Source organism: Mobula hypostoma, chromosome 9 (genome assembly GCF_963921235.1).
Source record: "Mobula hypostoma chromosome 9, sMobHyp1.1, whole genome shotgun sequence".
Classification (NCBI taxonomy): domain Eukaryota; kingdom Metazoa; phylum Chordata; class Chondrichthyes; order Myliobatiformes; family Myliobatidae; genus Mobula; species Mobula hypostoma.
Window position 1 is genome coordinate 120261803 of NC_086105.1, and position 27803 is coordinate 120289605.

Sequence of the window (27803 nt, forward strand, 5' to 3'; positions counted from 1 at the left end):
ATATTTATAATAGTGAAATCAGTTTGCTTTCCTTGCTGAAAATAAAATTGAGATGAGTGTTGACAGATGTTATGATTGATGTAAATAGGCTCAATGTCATCAGATATTCAAGGGTCAAGAGAGTTAAAGAGACAAGGGAGATAGAAGGAAGCTTTCAATTTTTAACTTAGTAAGTGGTTATGGAACTCACCGGCTTCAGGGAAGGTTGGAACAGAATTACACAGTAGCTTCAAAGGGAATTGGAAAGGCTCTTGAAGGGGCTCTGGGGAAGGAAAAGAGGAATGGGACTGATAGCTCTGCTCATATAGAAGTCAGAATTAAATTAATAGGTCAAATATCCTTCTCCTTGAATGCTATAACAAGTCCATGATTCCTTACAACACACACAAAATGCTGGAGGAACTCAGCAGGCCAACATCTATGGAAAAGAGTACAGTTGATGTTGCCTGGCCTGCTGAAGTCCTCCAGCATTTTGTGTGTGTTGCTTGGATTTCTAGCATCTGCAGCTTTTCTCTTGTCCAAGATTCCCTAATTAACTTGGCTCCATGTGGTTGCTACATGATAGCACATAGGTAAGGTAAGGAACTCCATCATAGGCACATTAAGGACCTTGGGGTTTGGGTTGGTAGAGAGTGTCATGTTGGTTGGAATGGGGGAGAAGCCATTTTTAAAGATGTTCCATCTCAATTCAATGGATAAAAATGGAACCAAAACAACATGCTCCCTAAATTGGATACTGTACCAGTAAGACTCGAAAAAAGTATGAATTTTGAATGTTTCAGGGTGGTTGAAGCATACAATGGGAGACATTTTATGACTGATATTATTGACTTTGTTGATTGTGCAGCATGCTGATTGGAAAGACTCAACCAGAGATAATGGAAACTCTTCTTGAAGCCAGAAACACATCTTAGGAAAGGAAGTGAAGTTAAAGGTTAAGTAGTCACATAGAAATACAGAGAGAGCAAAGGCATCTTTTGCAGCACGAGTGATGGTGTCATTTTGGAAGGAGGTGGTAGAAATGCCCAAGGGAAAGGAGACTATTTTGGAGATCAGTTTTACCTTGCACGATTCAGTCAGAATTAAGTTAGGGACGTGCTTGAGCCATGAAAATGCATGGGAGCAGGTAGTTAAAGAAAGATGAAATTCACAGCAAGGTAAAAGCAATCTGGAGATGGTCAAGGATTGGCTAATGGTGTAGCTGAATATTTGCCCTGGCTAATAATGGCAAAGAAAGGCGATTGTTCCTCACGCTTATTTGAGCTGAGAGTGGGCAAAACAGGGAATAATAGTTTAGGAACTTTATTTGTAATGCAGTAAAAAAAATTAATGTGTGATGATTATTCTCCAGAAATAACCAAATGCTTTGGTGGAGGTGGATGAGGACCTAATCTATCAAGATCTGGATGATGAATGCTCAACCTCGCAATCCCTTAAACTGAAGAAGCAAAGAGGAAGCTAACTGAGAGAAAGAGGATCAAAGTGATCAGGGGATTTCAATTTTCCATATATTGATTGGGACTCCCATACTGTTAGGGGTCTAGATGGTTTAGAGTTTGTAAAATGAGTTCAGGAAAGTTTTCTAAATCAATATATAGAGGGACCAACTAGAGGGGATGCAATATTGGATCTCCTGTTAGGAAACGAGTTAGGACAAGTGACGGAAGTCTGTGTAGGGGAGCACTTTGGTTCCAGTGATCATAACACCATTAGTTTCAACTTGATCATGGACAAGGATAGATCTGGTCCTAGGGTTGAGGTTCTTAACTGGAAGAAGGCCAAATTTGAAGAAATGAGCAAGGATCTAAAAAGCGTGGATTGGGACAGGTTGTTCTCTGGCAAGGATGTGATTGGTAGGTGGGAAGCCTTCAAAGGAGAAATTTTGAGAGTGCAGAATTTGTATGTTCCTGTCAGGATTAAAGGCAAAGTGAATAGGAATAAGAAACCTTGGTTCTCAAGGGATATTGCAACTCTGATAAAGAAGAAGAGGGAGTTGCATGACATGTATAGGAAGCAGGGAGTAAATAAGGTGCTTGAGGAGTATAAGAAGTGCAAGAAAGTACTTAAGAAAGAAATCAGGAGGGCTAAAAGAAGACATGAGGTTGCATTGGCAGTCAAAGTGAAGGATAATCCAAAGAGCTTTTACAGGTATATTAAGAGCAAAAGGATTGTAAGGGATAAAATTGGTCCTCTTGAAGAACAAAGTGGTCGCCTATGTGCGGAACCAAAGGAAATGGGGGCGATCTTAAATAGGTTTTTTGCATCTGTATTTACTAAGGAAACTGGCATGAAGTCTATGGAATTAGGGGAAACAAGTAGTGAGATCATGGAAACCGTACGGATCGAAAAGGAGGAGGTCCTTGCTGTCTTGAGGAAAATTAAAGTGGATAAATCCCCAGGATCTGACAGGGTGTTCCCTCGGACCTTGAAGGAGACTGGTGTTGAAATTGCAGGGACCCTGGCAGAAATATTTAAAATGTCGCTGTCTACAGGTGAGGTGCCGGAGGATTGGAGAGTGGCTCATGTTGTTCCGTTGTTTAAAAATGGATCAAAAAGTAATCTGGGAAATTATAGGCCAGTAAATTTAACTTCGGTAGTAGGTAAGTTATTGGAGGGAGTACTAAGAGACAGGATCTACAAGCATTTGGATAGACAGGGACTTATTAGGGAGAGTCAACATGGCTTTGTGTGTGGTAGGTCATGTTTGACCAATCTATTGGAGTTTCTCGAGGAGGTTACCAGGAAAATGGATGAAGGGAAGGCAGTGGATATTGTCTACATGGACTTCAGTAAGGCCTTTGACAAGGTCCCACATGAGAGGCTAGTTAGGAAAATTCAGTCGCTAGGTATACATGGAGAGGTGGTAAATTGGATCAGACATTGGCTCAATGGAAGAAGCCAAAGAGTGGTAGTAGAGAATTGCTTCTCCGAGTGGAGGCCTGTGACTAGTGGTGTGCCACAGGGATCAGTGCTGGGTCCATTGTTATTTGTCATCTATATCAATGATCTGGATGATAATGTGGTAAATTGGATCAGTAAATTTGCTGATGATACAAAGATTGGAGGTGTAGTAGACAGCGAGGAAAGTTTTCAGAGCCTCCAGAGGGACTTGGACCAGCTGGAAAAATGGGCTGAAAAATGGCAGATGGAGTTTAATGCAGACAAGTGTGAGGTATTGCACGTTGGAAGGACAAACCAAGGTAGAACATACAGGGTTAATGGTAAGGCACTGAGGAGTGAGATCTGGGAATACAGATACAAAATTCCCTAAAAGTGGCGTCACAGGTAGATAGGGTCGTAAAGAGAGCTTTTGGTACGTTGACCTTTATTAATCAAAGTATTGAGTATAAGAGCTGGAATGTTATGATGAGGTTGTATAAGACATTGGTGAGGCCGAATCTGGCGTATTGTGTTCAGTTTTGGTCACCAAATTACAGGAAGGATATAAATAAGGTTGAAAGAGTGCAGAGAAGGTTCACAAGGTTGTTGCCGGGACTTGAGAAACTCAGTTACAGAGAAAGGTTGAATAGGTTAGGACTTTATTCCCTGGAGCGTAGAAGAATGGGGGGAGATTTGATAGAGGTATATAAAATTATGATGGGTATAGATAGAGTGAATGCAAGCAGGCTTTTTCCACTGAGGCAAGGGGAGAAAAAAACCAGAGGACATGGGTTAAGGGTGAGGGGGGAAAAGTTTAAAGGGAACATTAGGGGGGGCTTCTTCACACAGAGAGTGGTGGGAGTATGGAATGAGCTGCCAGATGAGGTGGTAAATGCGGGTTCTTTTTTAACATTTAAGAATAAATTGGACAGATACATGGATGGGAGGTGTATGGAAGGATATGGTCCGTGTGCAGGTCAGTGGGACTAGGCAGAAAATGGTTCGGCACAGCCAAGAAATGCCAAAAGGCCTGTTTCTGTGCTGTAGTTTCTATGGTTCTATGGGACCAAAGTAAATGAACAAATTTTGAATAATGAACTCCAAAGGAAGGCAATTAATCATCTAAAAGTCCTGTTGTAAGATGTTTGATGCAGTTTTCTAAACATCCAAATACAAAAGATTTTAATTTAGAAGAAGGTACCAGATGGTGAAGTGATCAAGGTTATTGTTTATTCCTTTCGTGGTGCATCAGGGAGCAACCTTGCTGTTCCTTTAGCATTTGCCCGTTTTTTATGAATTTGAGTTGCTGGCTGGACACTCAATCCAGCACTTCAAGGAGCATGCCAGATTCAGACCCAGGACCATTCACTTCAAAGTCTGGTGCTGATGCCACTACACCACCAGCCGGCTCTCCATTAATGACAGAGCAAGGTTATATTTGTCTTTACTCGTGAAGTGGAAAGCAGAGAAGAGTGATTATAAACATGAGTAGAAAAGATTTAGATTTAGATTAGAGTAGGTTTAGAAAGGATAAGAAAATAGTGACTGCAGAGGTCTGAATCCAAAGGATAAATATATAGGATTAGTAATTGTGTTAGCCACTGGTTTATATATAGTGTAGCACTGAATTTGTAATAAAGATATTTTTTTTAAAAGAAAGAAGATATAGTATTAGAAATCAAAAGGCTGTGGATTCACTCCATGCAAAGGCTGAGGTGGTTCTAAAGGAAAACTCCAGGCTTGAAAATGTGAGGGGGAAGTGGTGTGGGGAGCAAGTAAAGGAAATCGCAAAAATAAATATACCAAGTAAGAGACAGCAAGTTCAGATTAGTCTTACCTCCAAAAAGAAAAAGAATTCCAGTCAGCAGCAGTAAGGAATAGGCTCGAACTAGAATACTGATAAACCCAGCTATTCCACCAAAAATCATCAGGATGAGACTGAGCGGAAGCAGAATCACAAATGCTCCATGTAGGTCTGTAAGAAAAAGAAAAATCAGATCCATTTCAGCCGAAGAGAATAAGCAAAATACATTTCTGGAAATTAGGAAATACTCAAGTATTTTCAGTAATGATGGCTTCATTACCAAGTCAAAGAACAATACTGAATTTGGAGCGAGAATTAAGTCATCTTCAGTCAGAGACCAACTGTAAACAATTAATTTGTATGTAACAATTAAAGTAATGTGCACAAAATTCTGGACGAACTCTGCCTGGCAGGCATCATCTATGGAGGAGAATAAAGAATCAGTGTGTCAGGCTGAGAGCCTTCATCTAAGTGTCAGCAAGGTGAATTTGGTACATTAGGATGTTTAAGAACTTCTGATGATCAAAAATAATCACACCACAGCATGTCCAGCATGATGTAATATCCTCTTACACCTTTCAAGTTCACCATGTGAAATCTCCCAGAGGTTAAAAAATTCCTGCCGTTCAGCACACCAGATAACTTTTCCAGAGTTGTCCTTCCATTCCTTCTGTTGAAAATGGGGCCCTTTTCTCTTCTTTCTCGTGGTTCTCAGGCTTTCTCAAGCCTTCCAGTGCTTATTGAATTGTATTGTAATTTCGATATATCTTTGGGGAATCTGCATAACTACTCTATCTTATGCTTGACGGATTTTATGTGCCAAGGGTGAATGGTTACTCTTTTGATGAAAAACCTGTTCTAATGATATCTTCAGCTGAGCAGAAAGCGACAGCAATTGTGGAAACCAAAACATAATAATAGCACTTCTCTGTTAACTTCCACTACGATTAAAGAACATAGCATGTAAATGGGCTAGATCATTTTATACTGAAGTATTATGTCATTGTACTGCTATCATTGCCATATTCAGTATTTGTTTACAACAATTGTAAAATCCAAACCCAAATTGTGCACAACTCTAAGTACACAATCTGTATGGGGGTTGCACATCAATCCCAGAAAAAAAAGATTTGCTTTATTGGTCATGTGTACATCAAAACATACAATGAAATGAATCTCATGATTGTATATGGTGACATATATGCACTCAGATAACAAATCTACTTTGAACTTTGAAATGCAATGCTTGCTTCAAATCAAATCAGCTAAGATTGTGCTGGGCAAGTGTCGCCACACTTCGGGTGTTAACAGAGCATGCCCACAGCTCATTACACTCACTGTATGTCTTTGGAATGTGGGAGGGAACAAGAACACCTGGAGGGCAAGCCACACAATCACAGGGAGAATATACAAATTCCTCACAGACAGTGCTGGGAATTGAACCCCGGTCTTACTGCAGGTGCTATAAAGCAATATACTAACCACTACGCTACTGTGCCACTCCTTTACAATTGTTTAGACAAATATATGGAAATGATAAAACAATGGTATAATATATGAGTATAAAATGACCTAACCCACTTGCTACATTCCCTGTATGGGCCCCTTTGTTAAATATAGTGGAAGTTTACAGAGATGTGCTATAAATGGATTCTGGTGTCTACAAATGTTGTCTCCTTTATGCCCAGCTTGTACATATCACTGGAACAGGTTTAATATAATAAGGGTAGCCATTCATTCTTGGCACCATAGGTGGCCTTAGCTATGTTTCACCCATTTCAACTGAAACGGGCCCCGCCCTCCCAGGGGCCCCTGACTGACATGCAAAAATTTAATGCACAGCTCCCAGACGCCACAATATTCTCCTGCTATTGCCAGCTGAACCACCAGTGGGCACTCGTTGACTGACATCTGAGAAAATCTATTAAAATATTTACTTCACTTGTAAACATTGCTCCTGGCAAAGAAGGTTACTTTTCAATGAGAGGAAAGTGTAGCGCTCCTATCCTAGTGGTGCTGAAAAACGGAAAATATTAGACAACAAAACAAAACGTCTAAATAGTCTCCCAAAAGTTACATCTTCATTTGGTCCAGCATCTGTAAAAGGCCCACCGACTGCAGTTGCTGCCACACCATCGTCACAGCATGGGGCTGCAGTTCCAAGTGACAGTGTAAGTGGTACAGGAGATGTTGATAATCAGAGCAATGAAAATGAGAAGAATAATTCTACTCAAACAGATGGTGATAATGATGACCAGACTTTGTTTGATGAACATGTACCACAGCTTAATGACAGACCTACAACTGAGACAGGTGAGAGAGATGCTCACCAGACAGAGAGAAAGTCCCACTAACATTCACAGAGACCACCGATCCAGCACGTTGGCCAATGCATATTACCAGCGACCAACGGATCGACATTGTTTGGAGAGGTCCCGTTCAGTTAAGAGGACATTAACTTTCCACAGAGCCAATCACGCCGTCGTTTTACCGAGGACAGATATCTTATGAAGATGAAAAATGGAGAGACCATTTGTAGGTCATGGTTAGTGTACTCAGAATCATCTGATTCAATCTTCTGTTTCTGCTTTACCCTACTTGGCAAGCGAAATCACAGTCTCACTTGCGGAGGTTTCAGAGTGTGGGAGTGACTCACTCTCACACTCCAGGATCATGAGAAGTCGAATGCGCACCGTGCCACCACGGATAGCTGGCGCAATCTGGAAACACGCTTGAGAACACACAGTGCCATTGACAGCACGTACCAAGAAATGCAAATGCTGGGGAAAAAAATGGGAATAATGTCATGAAGAGGTTCATTGCTATAGTCTGTTACCTTGCAGAATGAAACCTTGCTTTCCGTGGCCACAGTTCCACCCTACATGAACCAAATAATGGGAACTTTCTACAAACGTTTGTAGGTCTGGTAGAGCTGCTTGCCGAGTTTGACCCAGTGATGAGCGAACATGTCAGACGAGCAGAGGAAAAAGAGATTGCTGACCACTACATGGGGAAAACCATACAAAATGAGTTAATCACACTTATTGGAGACAAGACACTGGAAGCAATAACAGAGAGAGTAAAACAATCACATTACTACTCGGTGATAATGGACTGCACCACTGATGCTGCACACATAGAGCAGCTCTCTGTGACACTGCGCATTGTCACATGCCAAGCAAATGTCGGAGCTACTGTTAGTGAGCATTTTGTCGGTTTCCTACCAGCACTTGACACAACAGGTGCAGGCCGAACCGACATTTTCTTAACGCATATGGAGAAGTTAGGATTAGATATCTCAAAATGCAGAGGGCAGGCATATGATAACAGGAGCAATATGCGGGGGGGGAAATAGTGGGGTGCAGAAGAGGGTGCTAGATATTAACAAAAAAGAACTGTTCATGCCATGCACCAGCCACAGCCTAGACCTAGTCATTGTCGGTGCCGCAAAATCAACAGTGGAGTCTGAGAGCTTCTTTGGGGTACTGCAACGTCTATACACACTTTTCAGCTCATGGACACAGAGACGGGAGCTTTTCAAGGAGAACGTGCCACAGATGACCCTCAAGGCCATATCCAACACGCGATGGGAGTGCTGCGTGGAAAGTGTGAAAGTCCTGTGCTACTAGCTTCCCGATGTTGGCAATGCGCTCCTGTCACTGAACATGCTACACAGAGAGGTGACAGTGAAACCACATCTGCAGCCAGAGGCCTAGAACAGGAGACCATGTCATGGAAATTCCTGCTGACTGTTATCATCTGGTACAACGTTTTACATGAGGTGAATTGTGTCAGCAAGCTGATCCAGAGCCCACAAGTGGGAATCGAAGTGCTACAGCGTGAGGTGGAATATGTTCTGAAATTTCTCAAGGAATACAGAGAGAACGGCCTTTCATCTGCCCAAACAGATGCCAGAGACAAAGCTGAAGAGATAGGGATGCCAATGGTCTTTCCTACTACACGAATCAGAAAACCAAAATGCCAGTTTCAGTACAAGTCCCAAAGTGCAGATCCTTCTCTGACAGTGGCACCCGAGGAATGGTACAAGACAGAAGTTTTCCTTCCACTAGTGGACTCTGCCATCACAGGCATTAGTGAGCACTTCAAGCTGACGGAGTCATTTTACAGTCTGTTTGGCTTCATTTATGGAAGAGAGGAAATGAAAAAAGCCAACCAAAGTCGCACACTGAAAGACAGCTGTGTAAACATGGAGAGGACACTTGATGATGTGGATGATGAGGACCTTTTGCACGAGGTGTCGGCTGCTGTCACGGTACCATGCCTACAAAAGAAACATCTGGCCTGCAGATTCTGAGCTACATTTACAGCAACAATCTGGTTGAACTGTATCCTAACCTCACCATTGCTCCAAGACTCATGCTGACAGTGCCTGTGATGGTAGCAAGTGGAGAGAGAAGTTTTTCAAGGCTAAAGCTCATCAAAACGCATCTGAGGACAACCATGCTCCAGGAGCGTCTGTCAGCTCTTGCTCGGATATCAATTGAGCATGAAATAACAAGATCACTGGACAAAGATGAGCTCATTAAAGCATTCTCAGCACTCAAGCACAGGAGGGTGATGAAGTTCTAGTGGTAAGTCTTTTAACACATTTTAGCGGAAATAAAGTTTATAATTAAAATAATAAAATAAACCATGTATTTCACTCAAAAAGTTTATAGGCAATTAGGTGGCATTTCCACAAATGGTAATTTCTCTCTCCCGCTTGCATCCCCTCTCTCTCTCACTCTCCTCCTGTTCGCTCTCCAGGCCTTACGTGAGCTGTCCGTGGTGCTGAAAGAGCGCCAGACGCAGTTTGTTGTAAACTTCCAGTAGTTAACTTTCAGACACTGTTCATTGAATAAATAAAGTGTGAATTTTCATTAAATATCAGATTGCTTTTGTTATTAATTTAATTAGAGGGAAATTGTTTAAGCTGTTCTTATGTCAGCTGATACCTAACACATAGTGCCATTCAATGCAGACTAGTTGCTGAAAAGGGTGAGGCTTCTCACTCCAAAGCAAAAAATGTCATTGTTTCAGTTTTTAATTAAGGGAATTGTCTGGATTATGTTGAGCTGTCTGTCCATTATGCTGAAAGTGCATATAATGCATCAATGTTTAAATCCGAAATTATACCATTATTGAAGCAAACCAACTTGAATATTTGCTTTTTTTCTTTCTTTTTTTTTGAGAAGCGGGGGTAGGGCACCACATTAACTCTTGAAACGGGCCCCCAGATGCTTAAGGCTGCTTATGCTTGGCACACAAAATTCTGTCAAACATGAGACAGAGCAGTTCTGTAGATTCACAAAAGCTGCATCAAAATTACGATGTAATTCAATAAATTCAAAATTACAATACAACCCAATAAATTATTCCAGGTTCTCCTTCTGGTTTACTAAACCTGAATATAAAAATCAGCAAATCAACATCCAATAAATCTCTTTCTGAATCCACCAATGCTGTGAGATATTTGACCTGTTACTCTTCAGCTAATATTATTCCTTTAACTGTGCAGTCAAATAAATGAATTCTTCAGAAAATGAATTGCTTTTGCCCTTCAGCTTGAACTTAACTCTATGATCCAATCAAGCAATCAACTCCAAATGCCAAAATAATTTGTATTGTGTATGGATTCCAATTGCTCTTCGTGTTCATGGAAAGCAAGTCCATGTTCACAAAGGAAATTAGGAATCTGATAACTGTTACATTATGCTTCAGGACATCTCTTTGGTGGTGACATTCTGAGTGAGATTGCCATTTTACTATTGTTACCACTGGTCTTGTTGCCTTTGCATGCTATGGCAACACCATCTCATACTTCCAATGATGTGGATTTCTCGGATACTCCCATATGAATCAAAGATCTATTTTCAATGAATACTTGAGGGGGTGGTGGGAGACAGAAAGGAGATAGAAAGCAATAGACATTTCCAATAGATGTTAATTAAATAAGCCAAGATTAAATAACACCAAGATGGTGTGTTTTTCATTGATTCTATTATGATTATTATTCTATTATGGATTTATTGTGCATGCCTGCGAGAAAATGAATCGCAGGGCCTGTATACGGTCACCTATATGTACTTTGAACTTTGGAGCTTGCAGAGGAAATAGGTACTATTAACCAAGGAAGAAATAATGAGGGAAGAACAGGATTTCTACAGACTAGAAAAACTACAGTGTAAGTGAAATTAAACTGGATAAAATTGGGAAAGTGCTACTTCATTTATTTTCTGAATATTTTGCAAGTAGTATACCCACCACAGCCAACAGCATTTGTCTGGATGAATCCAATACTTGTCAGCCCTGCTTGAGTGGCAGAATGCCTCACAGTCCAACATGACTCTTGATGGTGACGGCACGGTAGTCCAGTTGTGAGCACAACACTTTACAGTACAGGCGATATGAGGTTCAATTCCTGCCAGTGCCTGTAAGGAGTTCTCCCTATGACTGCATCGGTTTCCTCCGGGTGCTCTGGTTTCCACCCACAGTCCAAACGTGTTCTGGTTAGTAGGTTAATTGGTCATTGTAAATTGTCCCATGATTAAGTTCGGATTAAATCAAGGGTTGCTAGGTGGTGTGCCTCAAAGAGCTGATTCCACGCTGTATCTCAATAAATAGGTAGATAGATACATAGATAACTAAATAAATAATTATATGTTAATCTCCTCCACCATGCTGAAGTGGGCATGCTGCAGCATGATCCAGTTCTATGAAAGTACGTTGCTGGATATGGATCCCAGCTGGAAGGTCGCAATCTGTGCAGATTAAAATAACATCTCTACCTCGCTGACAATCAACACAGGCGCACCACAGGAATGTGTGCTTAGCCCACTGCTGTACTCTCTCTGTACCCATAACTGTGTGGTTAGTGTTACGTACCCCGTAACTGGGTTGCCAAACCAGCAGAAATGGATCAGTCAGTTGGAGTCTGGAGTACTAGAACTAAGAAAGTTTTATTAAAGAAACAAGCAACACAGTAATCGAAAGGATAATAAATGCAACAGTTCAGCGATTATAAACACACATGTGCACAGAATTAAGATAACAGCATCAATCAAGCTCTATCGTTGTCTAGGGGTAAATGACCAAATTTCAAAGTGACTCAAAGTTCAGTCCAGTTTAGTAGTTCAGTTCGCAGTAATCGTTGCCATGGCGATGGACAACGTGGGGGGAGAGAGAGAGGGAACAGGAACAACTGATCATTCAGACACGGCTTCACTCACAGACCGGCGATATGGCTCACAAGCAGCTTTTGGGCAGGTCCTTGGTGATGTCACCTGAGGTCACCGACTGTGACCCCTCCTCCAGATGCGGTCGATCCTCTGCAGTGAACCCAGCACCCAGGCAAGGGCGGACACACACCGGGTTCCCGCTGATCGTACCTTTCCACCCTGGCCGTTGTCTGATACTTCCCACCGACTCGTGAGAGGCGTACCGCTTCCAGGGTCTCGTTACCTCGGGTGGCGTGTGTGACCTGCCTTAGCGAACCTGTCCCTTTTTATCCCCCTGCTGGGGTATCGCCTGTCCATCACTTCAAACAGTTCAGGGTTCAAAGGGGGAGCCGCTCCAGACAGCTCTCTACACATCTCCAGGTGCTGTTTCATTGTGTCCCTTATCTCTCTCTTGAAGACAGGTGGCAGACCAACTGCTGATCACCCAGGACAGCTAACATCTTATCTATGTGTATTCGTCACATTAGGCATAGCTCAAACAGCATATATAAATTTGTCAATGATACAACCATTGTTGGCAGAATTTCAGATGGTGACAAGATGGCGTATGGGAGCAAGATATTGAGTGGTGTCACAGCAGCAACCCTGCACTCAACATTAGTAAGATCAAAGAGCTGATTAGTCATAGTCATAGTCATAGTCATAGTCATACTTTATTGATCCCGGGGGAAATTGGTTTTCATTACAGTTGCACCATAAATAATTAAATAGTAATAAATCCATAAATAATTAAATAGTAATATGTAAATTATGCCAGGAAATAAGTCCAGGACCAGCCTATTGGCTCGGGGTGTCTGACCCTCCAAGGGAGGAGTTGTAAAGTTTGATGGCCACAGGCAGGAATGACTTCCTATGACGCTCTGTGTTGCATCTCGGTGGAATGAGTCTCTGGCTGAATGTACTCCTGTGCCCAACCAGTACATTATGTAATGGATGGGAGACATTGTCCAAGATGGCATGCAACTTGGACAGCATCCTCTTTTCAGACACCACTGTCAGAGAGTCCAGCTCCATCCCCACAACATCACTGACCTTACGAATGAGTTTGTTGATTCTGTGGTTTGTCTGCTACCCTCAGCCTGCTGCCCCAGCACACAACAGCAAACATGATCGCACTGGACACCACAGACTCGTAGAACATCCTCAGCATCGTCCGACCGATGTTAAAGGACCTCAGTCTCCTCAGGAAATAGAGACGGCTCTGACCCTTCTTGTAGACAGCCTTAGTGTTCTTTGACCAGTCCAGTTTATTGTCAATTCATATCCCCAGGTACTTCTAATCCTCCACCATGTCCACACTGACCCCCTGGATGGAAACAGGGGTCACCGGTACCTTAGCTCTCCTCAGGTCTACCACCAGCTCCTTAGTCTTTTTCACATTAAGCTGCAGATAATTCTGCTCACACCATGTGACAGTTTCCTACCGTAGCCCTGTACTCAGCCTCATCTGCCTTGCTGATGCATCCAACTATGGGCTTCAGAAAGGGTAAGACTAGGGAACACAAACCAGTCCTCATAGAGGGATCAGAAGTGGAGAGAGTGAGCAATTTCAAGTTCCTGGGTGTCAATATCTCTGAGGACCTAACCTGGATACAACACATTGACGCAACTATAAAGAAGGCAAGACAGTGGCTATATTTCATTAGAAGTTTGAGGAGATTTGGTTTATCAACTAAAACACTTGAAGCCTTTTGCAAATGTACCATGAAAAGCATTCCAACTGGCTGCATCAGCATCTGGTACCGGCAGGGGGTTGGGGCGGTGGGGAGCACCACTGCACAAGAGAAGTATGTTGCAGAAATTTGTAAAATTAGCCACTCCATCACGGGTACTAGCCTTCTTAGCATCCAAGACATCTTCAAGGTGCAGTGCCTTAAAAGTGCAGCCTCCATCATTAAGGATCCCCACCACCCAGGATATGCCCTCTTCACACTGTTACAGTCAGGAAGGGGGTATAGAAGGCTGAAGGCCAACACTCAGCAATTCAGGAACAGCTTCCTCCCTGCTGCCATCTGATTTCTGAATTTTCTCTATACATGTACTTATCATGTATTTCATTGTCCTGCTGCCACAAAGTTAACAAATTTCATGACAAATGCCAGTGATATTAAACCTGATTTGATTCTCCTTGGCAGCTCTATGTTGTATTTTTTTCTCCTTGAACTGTTTCTTACTACAGCCTCTTTTTCCCAGGGATTGACAGGTCCATACAGGTCCAGATGTTTATTCATCCCCATGTAACTCAAATGAGATTGTGGGATGAGGGGAAAGCGGATCAGGAGATGAAAGCTTACACCATACCAGACACCGACTCAGATAATTGCATATGTAACAGAAAGCATAAATCTCCTCCAAGATACACATCTAAAACAAGCAGAAGTGACATCTGCTAGTCTTTTGTTGCTGGTGGAAATTGTTTGGGATTTCAACAAGCAATATTCATATTCATGCTTCCAAGTGATGCGCTTTGCCAAGCATGGGTGGCTGACATATAGGGAAGTTTTGAGATATGGATTTATGTGCTAAAGTAGTGATAAGCTTGAAAATGTTGGCTGGAGCATATAAATGTTAGCTAGGCATCATGATTAATAGGCTAGAAGGAAGTCTCACCACACAACCTGACCTCTGATGCACAAATGCAAAATAAGTTTCAGAGTTGGGATTTATTCATGAGTTCATTTGCTTTGAATGTATCTTTGAAATCACTATTTTGTTGAGCACTACATTCAGGTTGTAATGGCTTAAGTAGTGCTATAAGCCTGTTAAGCCCTTCTAACTAGTGGATGGACATTGAGATTCTTGGGCCTCCAACTCTTCTCCCTTCAACTCCTCCTATCAAGACATTTAGTGTTCAGAGCTCTGTCAAAAACTCAAGATGCCTGCTTTCATTATTGTTCTGCCATACAATACTCTCAAAGCATCCAAAACAATATTGATCATTAACTTTTAATGCTAACTCTGTTTCTCTCTCCACAGATGCTGTCTGACCTGAGCATTATTCCCAACATTTTCTGTTTTCTGATACCAATCAAAGACAATGAGCACCTTCTCCTCAGGAGGTGCAGTCATGACTCTAATCGGCTAGTGTTAACTTCAAGTTGTTGGGAGCAACTTCCAAAATTACTCTCCATGGTAAAGCACCAATACACTGAACAATGTGGTTGGTACCATCTGGATGTTGCCATTGTGACAACATAACGTAATTGTGACTTGTGATGTGCATTACTCATGTATCATGACTCCAGTGCAGATGTTTGAGATCAATCCAATTTTTCCAAATCTCCAAAACTGTTGCTACTAACTGATGTTGCAGCGAAAGACCAATTTGTTTTTAATTTTCTCTGTTGGACATCCAGTATGCAGTTCATTTTGTTCTTTGCTTGTGGTTATCTTCTTCTAATAAGCTCATCTTTCCAAAGATCTCCCACCATCATTGTTATTAAAACAACTCCATGCCTTTACCAACAATATTTTACTTGGAATTATTTCTAGGAAGAATTTCCTGTTACGAGTCATTTGTTTAAACTAAAGGTCGTTTTAAAAAAATGCTTCCTCTATACCATTTACAGACTTTTGTACCTCTCTGTTCCAGATTGTAACCCCACCTCACCCCCCAGGACATTTGTCTATTTGTCTTTGGTCACTGGCACTGAACACATTGGTTGTACTGCAATTGGTTGTACTCAGCTCTGCCACCTGTATTTAAGTCAATACTCTAAACATAAGGAAGGGAATAAAATTAATATTCTCTCACTGATGACCAAAGACAAATTTTGTATCTATGACTCTCCAGAATTACCGTACCTGAGTAATCAGATCTTCAATAGTTATTTCTCTTCTTTCCATGCCTTCAACAATCAAATCCCTTTCTTTCTTCTGAGCAAAAAAAATGCTGAACAGTGTGTTTAAACATGATTAAACCAGGACAGTTTGACCTTTAATAATCATGTGGTTCTTCAATTAATTTTTCATAAGACAGCTCTGATGAACTGATAGAATCTATCCTGAGGTTTATGATCCAACTGCACTTCTACAACCTGTGAAATCCTCACACTAATTCTTTTCAATGTATAGTTACTTAGCTATGTAACTCAATCAGATTGGTTGAGCTAACGACAAGGCTTGAAGGTAACTCTTACCGGAAAACAAAGCTCTTTAGAACTGCTTCATATATAACCCCAGATTGTGGATGATTAGATGGTGTGGCCACTTTTTCTGTTATAGATTTACCATTAGCCACAGCATAAATATTGAAACTAAAGTTTATTGTAATTTGATTTCCTGAGTGTCCAAAATTCTACTGAGCTTCATTCTGCATGAACTTTATTCCATTTTGTTTTTAACTTTAGAAACCTCTTGTTGATAAAAAAAATGACTTATTTATCTTCACTCCCAAATAATCTAATATGGATTTATCTTGATATGAGAGTAGATGCAAAAGTCTTGTCCAAACATGTCCTAATTTTATATAAAATTATTTACAATGTTCATGGGAGAAGTTGCAAGTATCAACCAATTACTTCAGAATGCAGAAGTAGTCTATATATTTGGCACTTGTCAATTGTTAGATCAAGCAATCAGAATATGAAATTAACTTTGTAATGCCAATAATCTACTGGTATGGACAACTCTGTTGTAAAAGAGAGGTTTCTTCCCTTCCAATTCATCAATATCTCTAGCAAAACTCAAAAGACTGTGATGGTAACATATTGTTCTTCACAGCTGTCTATTGTTAGGTATTAATCCTTATAATTTACAGTTGCTCTTGGTTCAATTACAAAGTTAAAAATATTGAAACATAGAAAACATACGGCACAATACAGGCCTTTCGGCCCACAAAGCTGTGCCAAACATGTCCCTACCTTAGAACTACCTAGGCTTTACCCATAGCCCTCTATTTTTCTAAGCTCCATGTAGCCATCCAGGAGTCTCTTAAAAAACCCTATCATTTTTGCCTCCACACCTTCACACAAGGATTCAATATTTTGTTTAGACAGGAGAAAACTTCCAGTTCATGTTCCATTGCATACAGCAAATATTGTTCAGTCCACCAGAGAACAGAAGAGTCAACTTAATTTGACATAAAAGTGCAAATTTTCATCAGATCCCTGTCAGAGATATCTGACTAAGATATACGTAACTTGTCAGAAATAAAGATACTATATTACTTTTTTCAAACATTGAGTAATAAACTACTTGAGGAATCTTCAGGGTCTCCACAAAAAGTCACCTAACCACAGACAGTACCTGACTCAATGAACTCCTCTAGCAGTCTGTTGGTCCTGATCCCAGTATCTGCAGTCCCTTCCATCTCTGGATGATTTCATATTATGGACTATATGCAGGAAGGTGCAGTTACGTTTGGAGTAGTCATGGTGGCATGATCTTGTGGTGTACCATTCTGTATTCTATCTTCATTATTTTATTCTTGGGCACATTTAAATTCAACATTGATGTGTGCTAGTTACTTGGCCTTACAATGCATTGCAAATTTATGAACATGAATCAAGACCATCCTTTCCTCATAACTAAGATTTTAACCATGATTTATAAGAGGTAGCATAGGGTCAGGTGGTGTTGAATCATTGTGGATAGAGCTAAGAAACTGCAAGGGTAAAAGGACCCTGATGGGAGTTGTATACAGACCCCCAAACAGTAGTAAGGATGTGGTCTAAAGATTACAATGGGAGATAGAAAATGTATACTGAAAGGGCAATGTTACAATAGTCAGGGGGGATTTCAATATACAGGTAGATTGGGAAAATGAGGTTGATGCTGGATCCCAAGAGGGGGGTATTTCTAGAATGCCTTCAAGATGGCTTTTTTAGAGCAGCTCACGGTTGAGCCCACAAGGGGATCAGCTATTCAGGATTGGGTGTTGTACAGTGAACCGGAATTGATTAGGGAGCTTAAGGTAAAAGAACCCTTAGGGGAAGGTGATGATAATATGATCAAATTCATTGTGAAATTCCAGAAGGAGAAGCTAAAGTCAGACGTATCAGTATCACAGTGGAGTAAAGGGAATTACAGAGGCATGAGAGAGGGGTTGGCCAGAACTGATTGGAAAAGAACACTGGCAGGGATGATGGCAAAGCAGCAATGGCTGGAATATCTTGAAGAAATTTGGAAGGCACTGGATATATACATCCCAAAGAGGAAGGGAAGGCAAGATGACACAACCATGACTAATAAGAGAAGACAAAGCCAACATAAAAGCCAGAAAGGGAATATAATAGAGCAAAGGATTGGGAAGCTTTTAAAAACCAACAGAAGGCAACTAAAAAGTCATTAAGACGGTGAAGTAGGAATATGAAAGTACGCTAGCCTGTAATATTAAAGAAGATAACAAAAAATTCTTTAGATATATAAAGTATAAAGGAGAGACAAAAATGGATATCTGACCACTGGGAAACAATGCTGGAGAGTTAGTAATGAGGGACAATGAAATGACAGATGAACTGACTAAGAATTTTGTATTAGTTTTCACTGTGGAAGACACTAGCAGTATGCTGGAAATTCCAGGTGTCGGGGCCATGAATTCATTGAAGTTATCGTTACTAAAGAGAAGGTTCTTGGGAAACTGAAAGGTCTGAAGGTAGATAAGTCCACTGGACCAGATGGTGTACACCCCAGAGTTCTGAAAGAGGTGGCTGAAGAGATCATGGAGGCAATAGTAATGGTCTTTCAAGAATCACTAGATTCTGGAATGGTTCCAGAAGACTGGGAATTGCAAGTGTCACTCCACTCCTTAAGAAAGAGAGGCAAAATAAAGGAAATTATGGGTCAGTTAGTTTGACATCAGTGGTTGGGAAGACATTGGATTCAATTGTTAAGACTGTGGTTTTAGGGTACTTAGAGGCTCATGTTAAAATAGGCAGTAGTCAATATGGTTTCCTCAGGGGAAAATCTTGCCTGACAAATCTGTTGAAATTCTGAGAAGAAATATTAAGCAGGATAGACAAAGGAGAGACTGTTGATGTTGTGTATTTTGATTTTCAGAAGGCCTTTGACAAGGTGCCACACATGAGGCTACTGAACAAGTTATGAGCCCATGGAAAGATTCCAGCATGGATAAAACAGTGACTAATTAACAGAAGGCAAAGAGTGGGAATAAAGGGAGCCTTTTCTGGTTGGCTGCCAGTGGCTAGTGGTGTTCCATAAGGATCTGTGTTAGGAACAATTATTTTTACAATATATGTCAATGATTTGTATGACCCAATTGATAGCTTTGTTACAAAGTTTGTAGATGATACAAAGATAGGTGTAGGGCAAGTAGGTTTGAGGAAGTAGAGAGGCTACATAAATACTTAAACAGATTAAGAGTATGGGTAAAGAAGTGGTAATTGGGAAGTATATGACCATATACTTTGGTAGAAGAAATGAAGTGTTGACCTTTTTCTAAACGGAGAGAAAATACAGAAGTATGAGGTGCAAAAGGGACTTGGGAGTCCTTGTGCAAGATTCCCTAAAGGTTAATTTGTAGGTTGAGTCTGTGGTGAGGAAGGCAAATGCAATGTTACAATTCATTTTAAGAGGACTAGAACATAAAAGCAAAGAGAATGGGAATAAGGAACCTTGGTTCTCAAGGGATATTACAACTCTGATAAAGAAGAAGAGAGAGTTGCATGACATGTATAGGAAACAGGGAGTAAATAAGGTGCTTGAAGAGTATAAAAAGTGCATGAAAATACTTGAAAAGGAAATCAGGAGGGCTAAAAGTAGACGTGAGGTTGCCTTGGCAGTCAAAGTGAAGGATAATCCAAAGAGTTTTTACAGGTATATTAACAGTAAAAGGATTGTAAGGGATAAAATTGGTCCTCTTGAAGATCAGAGTGGTCAGCTATGTGTGGAACCAAAAGAAATGGGGGAGATCTTAAATGGGTTTTTTGCATCTGTATTCACTAAGGCATGAAGTCTGTGGAATTAAGGGAAACAAGTAGTGAGATCATGGAAACTGTACAGATTGAAAAGGAGGAGGTGCTTGCTATCTTGAGGCAAATTAAAGTGGATAAATCCCCAGGACCTGACAGGGTATTCCCTTGGAACTTGAAGGAGACTAGTGTTGAAATTGCAGGGGCCCTGGCAGATATATTTAAAATGTCGGTGTCTACGGGTGAGGTGCCGGAGGATTGGAGAATGGTTCATGTTGTTCCGTTGTTTAAAAAAGGATAGAAAAGTAATCTGGGAAATTATAGGCCAGTAAGTTTGACTTCGGTAGTGGGTAAGTTATTGGAGGGAGTACTAAGAGACAGAATCTACAAGCATTTGGAGAGACAGAGACTTACTAGGGAGAGTCAACATGGTTTTGTGCGTGGTAGGTCATGTTTGACCAATCTATTGGAGTTTTTCGAGGAGGTTACTAGGAAAGTGGATGAAGGGAAGGCAGTGGATGTTGTCTACATGGACTTCAGTAAGGCCTTTGACAAGGTCCCGCATTGGAGGTTAGTTAGGAAAATTCAGTCGCTAGGTATACATGGAGAAGTAGTAAATTGGATTAGACATTGGCTCAATGGAAGAAGCCAAAGAGAGGTAGTAGAGGATTGCTTCTCAGAGTGAAGGCCTGTAACTAGTGGTGTGCCACAGGGATCAGTGCTGGGTCCATTGTTATTTGTCATCTATATCAATGATCTGGATGATAATGTGGTAAACTAGGTCAGCAAATTTGCTGATGATACAAAGATTGGAGGTGTAGTGGACAGTGAGGAAGGTTTTCAAAGCCTGCAGAGGGATTTGGACCAGCTGGAAAAATGGGCTGAAAAATGGCAGATGGAGCTTAATACAGACAAGTGTGAGGTATTGCACTTTGGAAGGACAAACCAAAGTAGAACATACAGGATAAAAGGTAAGGCACTGAGGAGTGCAGTAGAACAGAGGGATCTGGGAATACAGATACAAAATTCCCTAAAAGTGGCATCACAGGTAGATAGGGTTGTAAAGAGAGCTTTTGATACATTGGCCTTTATTAATCAAAGTATTGAGTATAAGAGCTAGAATGTTATAATGAGGTTGTTTAAGGCATTGGAGAGGCCGGATCTGGAGTATTGTGTTCAGTTTTGGTCACCAAATTACAGGAAGGATATTAATAAGGTTGAAAGAGTGCAGAGAAGGTTTACAAGGACGTTGCCAGGACTTGAGAAACTCAGTTACAGAGAAAGGTTGAATAGCTTAGGACTTTATTCCCTGGAGCGTAGAAGAATGAGGGGAGATTTGATAGAGGTATATAAAATTATGTTGGGTATAGATAGAGTGAATGCAAGGAGGCTTTTTCCACTGAGGCAAGGGGAGAAAAAAACCAGAGGACATGGGTTAAGGGTGAGGGGGGTAAAGTTTAAAGGGAACATTAGGGAGTCTTGTCATCTTCAGAAGTTTTCGAATGACTCTGCCATAGTTGGATGCATCAGCAAGGGAGATGAGGTTGAGTACAGGGCTACGGTAGGAAACTTTGTCTCATGGTGTGAGCAGAATTATCTGCAGCTTAATGTGAAAAAGACTAAGGAGCTCGTGGTAGACCTGAGGAGATTTAAGGTACCGATGACCCCTGTTTCCATCCAGGGGGTCAGTGTGGACATGGTGGAGGATTACAAATACCTGGGGATACAAATTGACAATAAACTGGACTGGTCTAAGAACACTGAGGCTGTCTACAAGAAGGGTCAGAGCCGTCTCTATTTCCTGAGGAGACTGAGGTCCTTTAACATCTGCCAGACGATGCTGAGGATGTTCTACGAGTCTGTGGTGGCCAGTGCTATCATGTTTGCTGTTGTGTGCTGGGGCAGCAGGCTGAGGGTAGCAGACACCAACAGAATCAACAAACTCATTCGTAAGGCCAGTGATGTTGTGGGGATGGAACTGGACTCTCTCACGGTGGTGTCTGAAAAGAGGATGCTGTCTAAGTTGCATGCCATCTTGGTCAATGTATCCCATCCACTACATAATGTACTGGGTGGGCAAAGGAGTACATTCAGCCAGAGACTCATTCCACCGAGATGCAACACAGAGCGTCATAGGAAGTCATTTGTGCCTATAGACATCAAACTTTACAACTCCTCCCTTGGAGAGTCAGACACCCTGAGCCGATAGGCTGGTTTATTTCATAATTTACTGGCATAATTTACATATTACTATTTAACTATTTATGGTTCTATTACTGTTTATTATTTATGGTGCAACTGTAACAAAAATCAGATTCCCCCAGATCAATAAAGTATGACTATGACTATGACTATGACTATTAGGGGGGGCTTCTTCACACAGAGAGTGGTGGGAGTGTGGAATGAGCTGCCAGACGAGGTGGTAAATGTGGGTTCTTTTTTAACATTTAAGAATAAATTGGACAGATACATGGATGGGAGGTATATGGAGGGATATGGTCCATGTGGAGGTCAGTGGGACTAGGCAGAAAATGGTTCGGCACAGCCAAGAAGGGCCAAAAGGCCTGTTTCTGTGCTGTAGTTTTTTCTATGGATTTCTGTGGTTTCTATGTGATGTTGAGACTTCATAAAGCACTAGTGAAATCTCATTTGGAGTATTGTGAACAGTTTTGGGCTCCTTCCCTTAATTAAGAATGTGGTGAAACTGAGGAGGGTTCAAAGGAGATTCAAGAAAATGATTCCAGGATTAAGCGGCTTGCCTTATGAAGAGCATTTGATAGTTCCAGTCCTGCATTCTCTAGTATTCAGAGGAATGGGGGAAGACCCAATTGAAATCTATCAAATGGTGAAAGGCCTTGATAGAGTGAATATGTAGAAGATGTTTTCTTTGGTCGGAGAATCTAAGACCAGAGGACACAACCTCCAAATTGAGGGTCATCCTTTTAGAACAGTGATGAGAAGGAGTTTTTTTAGCCAGAGAGTAGTGAATCTGAGAAATTCATTGTCATAGGCAGCCATGGAGGCCAAGTCTTTATGTATATTTAAGGCAGAGATTGATAGATTCTTGATTGGTCAGGGCATGAAGGGATATGGGGAGAAGGCAGCAGATAGGAGCTGAGAAGAAAAATGGATCAGTCATGATGAAATGGCGGAGCAGACTTGATTGTCCCACCATTCAATTAGATCATGACAATCCTATGCCTTAAGTGCACTTTTCCACTGATTCCCTTATCTCCTAACTTTCTATGTCCAAAAATGTATTGATCACGGCCTTGAATATGCTAACTGACTGAGTGTTCGCAGGGCCACAAGGTAAAAGAATTCCAAAGATGTACCAGTTATTTAAAGAAATGTATCCTTATCATGGACCTAATTGGATAACATTCATCCTGAGATAATAACTCATGGCTTTAGATTCTCCTTTGAGTGGAAGTAGTCTTATTTCATCTATCTTGTCAATCCCTCCAGTGATCTTCATAATATGTAGGAAATACATCAGAAATTCATCGTTGATTTGCCTGTAGAGGCAGTTCCCTAGGTTACCACAGGGTTCTATTCCCAAGAACTGTTAATCATTAGTCATAGATGAACAAAAACAGTGTGTGACACTGTGTGTGATCTCAGAAACAACTGTGACTGGGCCATGAGCAGACATGGGAAAATCAGCCACCTGTAATCCTCAAAGTCTCAGTGAACGTGTAGGTGTGTCCACTCAGTGCCCTCAGCTCAGGGAAGGTGAGAGTGCGGAGATAAGTACATAGAACCATTCCCACTCAACAAAATACACCTGCAGCCTCCCCTCCACAATCCTGCCGGTCCAAGCAGGGCTCTAAGCATGCAGCCTTGAGGTACACCAGTGTTGATGGTCAGAGAAGGGAAGATGTTGTTACCAATGCTCACTGATCGAGGTGTACTAATGAAGAAGTTGAGGATCCATTTGCAAAGGTAGTTACAGAGGCCCAGGCCTTGAAGCTTGATGATAAATTGGAGGGGTTGATTTTGTTGAATGCTGTAGTTAACGAACAGCAGCCTGAAGATTCTCAGCCTGAAACATTGACTGTTTATTCATTTCCATAGATGCTGCCTGACCTGCTAAGTCCCTCCAGCACTTTGCATGTGTATCCTGACGTATGTTTCCCCAATGTCCAGATGGTGCAGTGTGAAGAGCCAGAGAAATCACATCTGCTATTTACCTGTTGTGGTGTTATGCAAAATGAAGATGATCCAGGTCATCTCTGACGTAGAAATTGATTTGTGCCATAACCAGCCTCTTAAAGCAGTTCATTATGGCTTATATAAATGGTACTGAATGCTAGTCATGGCAGATCTCCCCACTAGTCTTGGGAACTGGTACAATAGATGTTTTTTTGAAGCAGTTGGGAACCTCAAATCACTGAACCAACATTCTCTTCTTATAAAATCAGTTTTTGGACCTGTTGATGACCTGTTGGATCTCTACAAGTCTCAGCCCATTTAAGCTTTTTAGCTTCTCACAATTTAGATAATAGTGTGGTGCTCTGGTGGTGCGGTCGACAGCTTGTCCCAGCATTCCTAGTAGTGTTACTTATTGTTCTTGTTTTAAAAAGTGTTCACAGTGTACGTGTTCAGTAGAATTATGGTGAGATATTCAAGTTCACTTATTTTAACTCAGGTTATACAGTTGTTCGCTTGTGTGGTTGTGTGTCATCCTGACTGCAAACAGCGTGTGTAATAATCACCTCTCCCAGCTGTATGTGACTGAGTTAGTTTTCGCCAAGCTATGGCACTCTGTGTGTTATTGTGCTGGTTGCAAAAAAAAATTGGCAGTTGGGATAAATGAGATCTTCTCGCCTGTCATCAAGGACTGAGTGCTCACCATAATACTGTGATTTACCTTTAGTAAAACATGAATGGCCCTAACCTTTCTGCACATAAACTCCATTTGCAAAAGTTCTATGCACTCACTTAAGCTCCTCATATTCCACTGTACCTCTCTGTTCCTGTTTATATGCCACCTAATTTTGATATAAGTTCCTGTTTCTTCACTTCAGTGATTTCTAAATTTCTCAATATATCATCCATACAAATCCATAAAAAAAACCCACCACCCAATTTGAAGATGACCTGAATTCAATCATTGTTTAAATTTGATCTTGTCAATTTGAGTGGGTGTCCTTTATTCTAATACTCTCACCTCCTACCTCCTATCCAATTCCCTATCCTTATCAAAAGTCCATACACCATTAATGTTATAATCTCTTATTTAGTATCTTTTGGAATGCCTTTGAAGTTATCAGTCCAAGAGACTTGTCAATCTTCAATCTCATTATGTTCTCTCTTACATTCTTACTATATTATAATAAGATTAATGGCAGACTCTCATTATTTTCCCAGATGCTGGACGCCTCAATTTCCCCATTCATTCCTCTCCTAGCTATTTTTTAAAACGAGGCCATGTGGAGATAGAGTTATGAATAGATTTGCAGATATCCATAAATGCTTGCAAGTATCAATATGTGTTCTGATGGGTGTCAGCAAATCTATTCATAACCATATCTCCAGGAGGTTCAATGGATAAGGTCCAAGACATTAATTGTTCTCTTTTCATAGATGTTGCCTGACCTGCTGGATGTCTCCAGAAAATTTCTGCTTACATTCCTAGACAGGCTGAAGGGCCTGTTTCAGTGCCGTAGTGTTCTATGACTCTGTGCTGCAGATCTCCAACATTTACAGCTTTTGATTTTTGTTTTTTTTTTATGAGGTTAGATGTTGAGTATGTACTTAAAATGGCACTGTTTGCCTTTTGGGGTAGTAGATTGGTCATTTCAAACTTAACTGATAATCCTGACCTCTTCTAATAACTTCACAAACCTACATGAGGTACTATATGATCTTTACTCTCACAATCAGACAAATTACTTCCTAAAATGCAAGTATATTTAAGTAGTAAAGGGGATGATTACAGCTACCTGCATTTTTTTTCTTGGACCAGGTGACGAACTTAATGCATCAGAGGAGCCTGAGACATCATACACTAGTCTAAAATAGATTATTCTTTTGTAGCAGGGGTAGTCTTTGGAGCAGTGTGTTCTGCCTGTCTGTCATCCAGTCCTCCAACAGATACTGAAGTTGGAAAATGTCATCCACTCTATTATGCCACATAGCCAAATGTTAGCTTCCCAGTTTAAATAAATCTTCACTCCAAATGACTGTTAAACGGCTAGTTTCCTTTCTTCCGTAATCTAATTTACTTCACTCACTTCGCATGAAAACTTCTTTCACATTCTTGGCTAGAACAAATTTAATCAAATCAGGCGTGCTAACTTGTCGGTCACATTTTTTTACCCTGACGGCCAGAGGAAAGGATGTGAATACTGTACCTCTCACTTATTACTGCTTCGCATTTAAAATTGTGGTTAATGGCATTCACGGCGTTTAGTTAGAGATGGAGGAGACGCGTTGCTCTGCACAAGGTTTAACTAATCATGGTCACCGAAAAAGATAAAAATACTTACTTAAAATCTGTCTTTGCGAGGCTGTCAAGTTTGCCTTTCCTTTCCAGAACGGATTCATTAAATGGAAGCATTTACTTTCAACTGCAAGCAGAAAGACAAAAACCGCTGTAAAGTGAACCATAGATTTATTTAAAGAAATTAATTGTTATTCAAGAAAATTAATCAAAACAACGGTTTGACAGCCTTATGAATTATTAAAAATATGTCTTACATTACATTACTGCATTGGAAGAATCGTTGTTAATAATACAGACAGTATAGCACGATACTCATGTTTGTACTATTTAATGGTCTTACATTTGCAAGTTCTCCAAAGCCCAGAATGGGAGCTCAGGTGATGGGTAGAATTGGAAAATGTTTCCAGTTTTGACGCATCGATTATGTACCAGAAATCTGTCCCAATTGCGACCACCAGAAACGCAAAGCTTATTGCGCCGGTCAAAGCAACAAACACTGAGAGAGACCTGAACGTTAACTTCATTATTAATGACCAGTCACCGGCGTGACTAAACTCATAGACAACTCGCGGGCTTGTTGCACAGTCCAGGAAATCCAAAACGATGCTATTTGTCACCTCTGGCCGTTTCGGCGCGAATACAGCGAATTCTCAGCGCTGAATGCTCTTAGTGTTTATTTTCTTTTGCTGCTATTCGCCACGCTATAGAGATGTCAGACGCATCTTCCTGAAACTGCTGTGGCGTGTGGTGTTTGTGGGTATGCTCATCCCTCGCAAACAAAGCCCGGCAATCCAAGCAGTGCATTTCACCACCACTTAATGATGCCCTCACATACACGTTCCATTATATAAGTAACTAACTCCTTACGAGTGTAAGGTTAACATCCTTGTGAGGGGGGTGGAGGAGAAAATAACAAAAATGAAGTTAGAAGAATCGAAGCAAGCATTGCGCGCGTTCCTCAGAGTGTGGTGGGGTTGCAACGCAAACAAAATACCTGAGGACCTCCAGGCAGGCAGCGTCTGTGGAGAGGAATAAGCTGTCGACGTTTCGAACCGAGACCCTTCACCAGGACTTTGAATTAATTGTGGATCATAAAACAAAGAGATTGCAACCACATTCCTCCTTATTCTGATTATTTATATGTATTGAAATGTATCTTTCAAAACAACATAGGCCTGAAGGGTAATAACCTGGTGGTATGGGTCCTAGGGCTCCTGTACCGCCTTCCTGGTGACAGGAGAGAGAAGAGAGAATGGCCTTGATGATGGGGTTCTTTGATGTTCGATACAGTTTTCCTCCGACAGAGCTCCTTGTACATGTGTACAATGGTGGGAGGCTTTTTAAATCCCTGTGACGGACTGAGCTGTATCCAATACTCTTTGCAGACTTTTCCGATCTTGAGCACTGGTGTTTCCACACCAGGTCATGATGCAATCAGTCACGATGCTCTCCACTGCACACCTATAGAAGTTTGTCAAACTTTTAGATGATATCAAAGTCAAAATCAGGTTTATTATCACCGGCGTGTATCGTGAAGTTTGTTAACATAGCAGCAGCAA

General features: G+C 41.1%; 1 protein-coding gene across 1 annotated transcript in view; it reads right to left on the reverse strand.

Annotated features, from left to right (window-relative positions):
- Positions 1-26768, reverse strand: part of LOC134351371 (transmembrane protein 114) — a 114876-nt gene extending 88108 nt beyond the window's left edge. Inside the window, exons 1-3 of the mRNA XM_063057446.1 lie at positions 26585-26768; positions 26288-26368; positions 4718-4855 (exon numbers count right to left, since the gene is read on the reverse strand). Coding sequence (XP_062913516.1) covers positions 4718-4855; positions 26288-26368; positions 26585-26768 — 403 coding nt within the window. The remainder of the gene's footprint in view (positions 1-4717; positions 4856-26287; positions 26369-26584) is intronic.
- Between the last annotated feature and the right edge of the window lie 1035 nt (positions 26769-27803).